This window comes from Fragaria vesca, linkage group LG6 (assembly GCF_000184155.1).
Source record: "Fragaria vesca subsp. vesca linkage group LG6, FraVesHawaii_1.0, whole genome shotgun sequence".
NCBI classification, from domain to species: Eukaryota; Viridiplantae; Streptophyta; class Magnoliopsida; order Rosales; family Rosaceae; genus Fragaria; species Fragaria vesca.
Genome location: NC_020496.1, coordinates 32,429,604 through 32,438,299, shown reverse-complemented (window position 1 = coordinate 32,438,299; position 8,696 = coordinate 32,429,604). Strand labels below are relative to the sequence as shown.

The following is an 8,696-nucleotide window of genomic DNA, read 5'->3' as shown; positions in this document are numbered from 1 at the left end:
GTGCAAACAGCCCACAAACCAAGGTTCGAATCCCCTTGGCTTCAAAATTCAACATTTTGCTTCAATTCGTGGAGGAGAAAGAGGAAAGGCAGCGCATGAGAGAGGACACGTGCAAACAGCCCACAAGCCAGTCAAACATTTCGGCGGACAGCAGAACCACGTGTAAAGCAGGCCGAAAATTTTCGGCGGGAAAAAGTTTCTCTGGGATTTCGAAGATATCATTAAATATCGCCGAAATATCGCGAAATATTGCGAGTTTCGGACGAAAAATTATGGGGAGGGAAAGATATATCGTTAGGTGAAAAAAACGAAAATTTCGACGAAATATTGCCGAAACTTTCGATTTTTTCTTCCTTGACAAAATGTGAAGAGCATGCAACAGGACAAAACCTAAGATTTGGAGACTCGAGGCCACTTTCAAGAATGATGCCCTTCAGTGACGGATCCTTTAAGGGGCTAGAGAGGGGTGTGGCCCCCGTGGCAAGTTTTAAATTATAGTCTATTGACACATAATTATGGTATAATTACATTTCATTATGATATAATTGCATTTAGTTATGGTATAATTGTATGATTATGTTATAATTGTCTTCTATTTATGGTATAATTGTGAATTTATTAGTATACAGTTTAAGAATTTGATATATATCGGCCCTCAGTAAACTTTGGTCCCTCTGAAATTTTGTTTACAGGAAAGAAATCCGATTGTATTATAGGAGGCATGTCTGCACCATGCAGCTTACTTCTCTAAAAAAACTTACCGTAAAAGCAACACCAACATTGATCGACCGGAGACAGTTGGAGAGAGTGGGAGAGACCGAAAAGCCTTTTACGCGAATCTTGAGAACAAGTTGCAGAAGAGAATTAGACGAAAAAAAGGAAGTTGCATAAAAGAAATCTTTGAGCAACCAAGTTGGGCCACGAAGACTTGGCCCAATTTCAGTACTAACCCTATTATTCTAGTTAACAAAACCGTGAATTAATAGGTTAACACGCGAGACATAGTATCGGTACTGCTACGCACAGAAGCTGCAGTTTACTAGCATGGCCGTCTCCTATAGTTGAAGTAGCTTCTGTCGATAATCCCCAAGTCCACCATTGGATACCATGACATTGCTGGTTGAAATCCTTTGCCGAATTGCAGGCTTCCTTGCATTAAGTAGGCTTTTCAATGCAAGTGTGTCACTCTCATTTCTGAACCTTATCTCCGGTGCTATTTTTTGTTTTTGTTTTCAACATGTTGAGCAAAAGCCTGTCGGAGACTCGGAGGTGCACTACTGTAAGCAATCATTCATTGGATTTCATGATCCCTTGTTATCGAGGCAAAAAAAAGAGTTGGACTCCCAATATTGAACCAGAACCAGTTGTGTTTGGGACGTGTAATGACCTAGTTATGTATTGCTCAACCTTGTATGATCCAAGTGATTTGTGCATATGCAATCCATCAAGCAATGGATTGTTTTACCTCAAAAGAGTATCTGCATGGTGATGATGATCGAAATCCTAGTCATACTAGTTCTATCATACTCGATGTTAAATACAGGTGGAGAGAGTTGTACAATTAAGACCTTTACGTTCTCAATGATCCTTTCTACCAACACAGCAACACTGGTGAATGGAGAGAGTTGGTTTATTCCTTGCGCTTTGAGAGTTTGAGGGGCTCTTCATCTCTGCTGTCAGACCTGTAATATATAGTCGGTTTACTTATTACTAGGGAACTAAGGGAAGTATAGTGTAATTTGATCTTTGATATTTATTAGGGAAGTACAGTGGATCCTTTTGAGAGCACAATCAGTTTGATTAAGGTGTCATTTGATCTTTGATGTGTACAGCTATGGGTTAATGCCGACTCAGGTGTTTGGGAGTTGAGAGAAGAGGTAGACAACGCCGGAGGAAAACTGAAGAATTAGTTTTTGCTAGTCATTACTGGAGTTCCTATATCAGATTGTTTGTGATTCAGAAGATTCTTTTATAGTTTTCTTTCATCTAGCTTGAGCAAAAAGGTACTATGTTTCGACCCACGTTGATGAGAATATCCTGTTTTTAAAATTAAGCGAGTACTTCATTATCATGTTAATTTTCATGCAAGGATATTAGAGCTAGTTCCACAAACTTGCAGTCCATTAGTTTCCGAAATGGTCTACTCATTTGTGCAGCATGGTGGCGCGACGCCAGTTCCTAGGTAAGATTCAGTTAATTTCAACCGTCTTGCAGTTATCTTATGCTTCTCACAATCTCATTGTTGTATTGTTCTAGCAATTTACTTGTAGCATTTAGTGGATATTATTTAACATGATTGGAAGAGACTGTTATGGCAAAATCTACTTGGGATGTTAACAAGTAATTTCTCAAGTAACTGTATGTTAACCTACTGGTGTTTGTCTTTCCAATATCTGAAGAAACTGTAAGTTTCAAGTCTTATCTCTGTTTTAAAAGCATTATGTGATTTGGGTATGAAATTTGATTTTGAAATAGTGTAAGAATTGTATGCAAGGGAGATGGATGTTTGCTTAAGGTGTAGTGAGGAAATGGTGCTGCTTTGCTTATGGTGATACTGTTATTTAGAGTCCCTTAATTGGATTTGGCGTAGGAACAATTATGGCTGTTAGTAGCAACAATTCATTTCAACTGCAAGGATTTGCATATTAGTCTTGATGTTAATAAATTTATTGGACAAAAGTGTAATCCTAGGAACACTACGAATGTTCAGAACATTCGAGTCTGAGAAGAAATTTTGCCTGACAGTGAACGATATCATTCGTTTCACTGCAATCTTTAGGTTCATTTTAGTAATATTGGATACTGGTAAATGCATTCAAGTATGGATTGAGAAGTTCTGGTTTTCTAGAGGTTTGCTTGGTTCATTCACAGCTAGATAATTGAAAAATTTGGGGACCATACCAATAATGCAACTTTCATTCATGCACATGTTCAAACTGTTATTTGCAGCAATATACAACAAGTAACTTGCTTTGGGAGCTACAATATACTAAAACAGATTTACAGCTCTGGATTAAGATTTCAAATTTACAAAATGTATGCAAGTTTATTGTGTTTGGAATCAAATTTAGTTTGCAGGAGGCAATAGGGGGTCTGCTGAAGCAAGAGACTTATTCTGTTTTCCTTTCAAAGATAACAGAAGCCAATATAGAAAACCAGCAGAGAAAAAGCTAACAAACCAGGCATTGTTGTAGATGATCACAAATGTATTTGATACCGAAGAAAGAACCCCAACTTTTTGCAAGAAACCTGGAACCACAGGCAAAATCCCAAACACAAGGGCAGCCATTGCTGCCAAATTGTAGCCTCCTGAATAGTAGTATGCACCATAAGGACTTAGTGTGTACAAGTCCTTCATGCTCAAGTTTGTGCAATGGATAAGATAGTAGTCTGAAAGAATTATGCCTCCAATTGGACCCAACAGAGCAGAATATCCAACAAGCCATGTGTAGACAAAGCTCTCACTTGATCTAAGAAGCCTCCATGGCTGAAATGCAATTCCAAGCAAAGCTGTGACAATAGCTCCACTTCTGAATGTGAACCTTGAAGGACTAAGATTAACTAGTGCATTTGCTGGTGCCACAACATTAGCTGCAATGTTGGTTGTAAGGGTAGCAAGGCTAACACCAAAAATGGCTAGGACTATTGTTGTTACCCCTCCAATCTTACCCAGAAGTTGGATTGGATTAGATATGACATGCCCAAATATCACCACAGTGGAGCAGGTAACAGCTAGGCCAACAAATGTGAAAGCCCCCATGAAGATTGGGAGCCCCGCCTGACCGATAACCTGATCAGTCTGGCTCTTGGCGTATCGTGTAAAATCCGGTATGTTGAGAGCAAGAGTAGCCCAGAAGCTAATGTTTGCAGTGAGGCTAGGAAAGAAGAGGGACCAAAATTGTTGGGAGGTGAGTTTGGAGGATATGGAAAGCATGTGACTAAAACCACCAGCCTTGACATAAGCCCAAATTAGGAGGCAGGAAGTGAGTGTGATTAGTATTGGAGCAGAGTACTTCTCAAGCTCTCTGATTCCATCCATGCCTTTCCAAACAATGGCCAATTGGGCAACCCAAAAGACAATAAAACAAGCAAACTCTAATGGGGATGTACCTAACCAAGGCAGGAGTTGGGAAAAAGATGAACTTTTGATTGAACTTGGTAGTAGAAGGAAAATAGCTTCACCACCAATCCATGTCTCAATTCCATACCAACCACAACCCACCAAGGCTCTAAGAAGGGTTGGGATATGAGCACCATGAATCCCAAATGAGGATCTAGCCAAAACCGGGAAAGAGATGCCATATTTAGTGCCCGGATGACCGGTGAGGACTAGTGGTACTAGTAGTACTATGTTAGCTGCTACAACTGTGGCAATTCCTTGCCACCAAGCCATTCCAAGGTCAACTAAACTACCAGCCAAGTAGTAAGTTGGCACTCCCACAACAAGGCCAATCCATAGACTAGCCAATTCCCACCGCGAAAAGCTCCGTTGGTCCGGCGTTGTAGGCTTGAGATCGTCGTTGGTGAGCGTGGGATCGGCTTCAAAGTCGTCGAATTTGGGACTAGGAGTGGATTGGATTGAAGCCATGGTGGTGAAAATGGGGCTTCTAAGAGTATGAGGGTGAGCTTGTACATGGGTGCTGTACAATTTGGTAGTTGAGTTAGTAGGGACTAAAGGATTGGTCAGAAAGCTAGAGCAAGGTCTTGGGTTTCTAGTTATTGCAGGAAAGGAGGGATAGAGATGGAAGCTGAGACATTTGGGCACCATAATTCACTGGGAGTATCAGTTTGAGATTGAGATAGAAGATGAGTGGTTGCTATATGCCAATGAGAATTGCTTGTTTTTGTGTGCATGAATGGGGTACCTTGGTGTCTAAGTTCCACAAGTTTGACTATTCTATATTTTGGATTTTGGAATCTTGGATCATGGGCTAATCAAATGATAGATCAAGTCTGCCACTCTAATATATTCTATCTTCGATCTCAAGCAAACATTTGGAAATTTCCAGGTAACCTGCACAACTTCCTTTGTTGGTTTTTTTTTTTTTGGTCAAAAGAGATCAATGAATTAAAATAAAACCAGAAAGCAACACAACACAACTGAAAATAAATAAAAAAAATAGAAAGAGAATAAACTAACAACAAAGAAAGAAAAGCCGTCAGAAAACTTCCTTTGTTGTTGAAAGAGATTAAATTTAAATGACATTCTTCAAGTTGTCAACATCTTTTTTTTTTTGAGACATTGTAAATAAAGTGAAACTACAACACAAAATCTCGATCTTCCTTTTCAGCTGATATAATTGGAACACTAAGAACATAGAAAGAGAGAGACATTGAAACGAAACATCGGGCTCTAAATGAGAAGTAAATTCTGTTAAACGATCCGTCATAAAATTAACATCACGATAGGCAAGTCGGAAAATGATTGAAGCACAATGATCTGCTGGGATGAGAACATCCCTCACCAGTGTCTTAAGTAGGGGGGTGGGGATTAGGTGGAATTTGGAGTTCTTTTTCTACTTTACCTTCACTATGCCACGTTTTTGTTAAGCCATTAAGCCAATTATATAAAGCTGTATTTTAGCACCGTCAAATCTTAGGTTCTAACAACTAAATCACTAGATTAAGAAGTTGTTCCCAAAGCCAATGATGCATTAGTGGGTGTCCAAAGATGAAGGGTCCAAAAATTCTGTGTTTTACTCAATGATTTAGGCTGCATATTGCTTACACAGTTACACAGTTACACCCTCCGTCACATCTAATCATATATCATACTGATTACTGAACCTATGTTTTAACTTTTAACCTTGACGTAGTGAAAGGTAAACATTCAACAAAAAAAGGGTCTCAAACCATGGCGGCAGATCTTGAAATGGACTCAATGGGATTATGAAGTTGAACACCTATGATGCATGAGTAGTAGCAACAGACCAACAGTCGAATAAAAACCTCAAGGTGTTCAGGATGAAGATATGAGTGTCCATATTAGGGCATACATCTCCTTATTCTTTCATTTCTTTCACCTTGGGACAGAAGCTTCATTGTAGAGACAAAGTTTCAAAGAGGACTCACCTGTTGAACGACAGTTCCATAGTGCTCCGAAGCCGAAACGTCTTACAACAATGAGCATCTCCCCGCCGTTTGACATGGATTTCAAACATGAACGGCAGCAACAGAAGCCATGAATCTTTCAAACGAATGAAGACAGAGTCCGCACCGACAGTAACAGTCTTGTGTGCTTAACTGGTCAGCATCCACCATTCCAACTCAGAAACCACAAAGAGCCACAGAAGACGGAGCTTCCATGACCATATAGGGGCACCAAGTCAAAGATTGTTAGATAATCTCAACGAAAAAAAAAAACACACCTACTTATCACCTGTGAAAATCCTTTACCTGTACCCTTAAGCAATCCATCTGTCCAAAATCATATATTCAAAACGAAAATCCGGTGGGTACGTGCTTGGATATCTCCAAAGACCAAATCTTGGTTGTCTCTATCACCAAAAATAATATTCATGTCCATTGTCATAGTTACACTTGGCCTAGCTGTAACCATAAAAGTGGAGCATTCTCAGTGTACACAACAGCACTGGGTACGTGTAAGCCACTTGAAGCGCTCAAAGCGGATCAAAACCCAGCTTTATTGGAACAATCTACGAAATCAAAGTGCCACCCTTTAGTCTTATACTCTTTCTTATATATACTCTGAAACCAAGTGTCATAGCGCATATATAGTCCCTCACAACTCTTCCTCTTCTATCTGTCATTTCATTCACAACACTTTCAGAAGCGAGCTTCAACTCAGAAGTGAAATGAGCGATGGAGGACGTTGCATCCAACTTTCGTCCTTCTTCATCGTCCTACTTCACACCCCTTTTGATTTCCATGGCCGGAATAGTCTCCACTACTCTAGCAGTAATAGCATACCATTTCATAGTGGTGAAGTTTTGCATGAGGCATAGGTATAGGCAGAGACAGAGGATACTCGAAGCATTCTCTAATCTCTCACCGCAACAAAATCCCAACATCAACCAAAGTGGGGTGGATGAGAAAGTTTTGAGCTCTATCCCAATTCTCTCTTACTCCACAAAAGACGGACTAACCGGTCTAGATCAGAGTGAGTGTGTGATCTGCTTGGGTGAGCTGGAAGATGGTGACATGGTGAGGCTTCTCCCCAATTGCAAACATGTGTTTCACAATCCATGCATAGACATATGGTTCCTGGCACATACAAACTGTCCAATTTGTAGGGCACCAATAGCTGCGCCCATTAAAACTGGGGAACATTTGACTGCAGATCAAGAGATCCCAGATCAAGAAGTTCGAGATCAATCCAGCAGCGTCGAGTGTTCTAATTCGAATTCGACCTCGAACTTGTCTACCCAGAGTCATGAGGAATTAAGGGGTCTACTTAGCGTCCAATTGCCAAAACCAAATGGTTTGCTAAGGAATTGTGTCTCACTTGTGTTATTACCTATTGATGGGAGTAATAAGCAGCAGAGGTTTGTGAATGGCTTGCAGAGGTCTTTGTCTTTGGATCCGTCACATATCCTCATAAACATACAGAGAGAATGTGATGATGATCACAAACCCTCTTCATCATCTTCATCATCATCGTCTTCTTCTTCTCCTCCTCCTCACACTAAAGCTGTTCTCGTAGAGTGTGGATCATTTAAGGAACGATCTTTCAGACAGTTTGATCGGATGTCGACAGTGTTAATACAATCTCTTTCGCAATTGCGGGTGGGGCAAAGTAGCAGCATGGCAAATGGTCATGGAATTCTTCCTTGTTAGGATGTTCTCTTTTCTTATTTGTTAAATTACTTTTCTAGGACATTATATTTTCTTTGTGAAAGTAATAAGCTAGCTAGGTTCACATTATTCACTAATTCAATCCAAACAAAAGAAAGACATTATGCATTTTTTTTCTACTAGTGAAGTTCAACACGATGTTGCTGCAAATATGCTTAAAACTTATTGTTTCAGTTTTAAATTACGTTCTCAAAGAAAACATAATGATACTGTTATCAGATGGAATCCTCCGCCTGTAGGTTTTTTTGAAGCTGAATTTTGATGGTTATGTGCTTTCTTCAAATGTTTTTGTTTTCCAAAATGATGAAGGATATCCTATTATAGCTTGTTCAAAGAATCTTGGCAAATTAAACGTATGTCTTGCTTGTAGAGGCTCTAGCTTTTAGAGTCGGTTTGGTTGCTACGGTCCTACATGGATACACGAGATTAAAAGTTGACGGAGATTCAAAATTACTCATCGACTCTATCAACAATAAGATTCATACTCCTTGGCGTATACACACTATTGTTTAAGACATCAAGCTACTGGCTAGACAACTACAAACTGTTGATTTCCAACACATCTGAAGAGAAGATAACTTCTTAGTAGATGCGGTTACCATTCACGGACACACCTCAGTTGTTACTAGTTGGCATAACACTATACCTCCTTCAACTCTTCATGCTTTTGATTTTGATTTTCTTAACTTAGGTTGTTTTAGGGGTTCTTCTCTGTAATTTGTTTCTTCTCATCGATAAAAAAATATAAAAAAAAGCTCAGAACGGTACATACATAGAAATTGAAACTCTAAACTAAAACGGACTTAAAACATGACAAATACTAATACATTAAGTAGACATTGAAGCTGGCTTCGCAATATGGTCTAACGTACTCAAGGAAA

General features: G+C 39.5%; 1 protein-coding gene and 1 non-coding gene across 2 annotated transcripts; both read right to left on the bottom strand.

Moving 5' to 3' along the window:
- Nucleotides 1–2,890: 2,890 nt before the first annotated feature.
- Nucleotides 2,891–4,918, bottom strand: LOC101301992 (probable allantoin permease-like). Its single transcript, XM_004304280.1, has one exon. It carries the CDS (start codon nucleotides 4,766–4,768, stop codon nucleotides 3,068–3,070), a length of 1,701 nt encoding a protein of 566 aa, XP_004304328.1. The 5' UTR covers nucleotides 4,769–4,918; the 3' UTR covers nucleotides 2,891–3,067.
- A 1,448-nt stretch (nucleotides 4,919–6,366) lies between these two features.
- Nucleotides 6,367–7,801, bottom strand: LOC101301797. The gene is made up of 2 exons (XR_185060.1): nucleotides 7,013–7,801; nucleotides 6,367–6,379 (listed from the first exon to the last, which is right to left on the bottom strand). It is a non-coding gene; the product is annotated as an uncharacterized LOC101301797 (transcript).
- Nucleotides 7,802–8,696: the final 895 nt, after the last annotated feature.

Coding starts and splice junctions, on each gene's coding strand:
- LOC101301992 (XM_004304280.1), bottom strand. CDS start 4,768: ATGGTGCCCAAATGTCTCAGCTTCCATCTCTATCCCTCCTTTCCTGCA.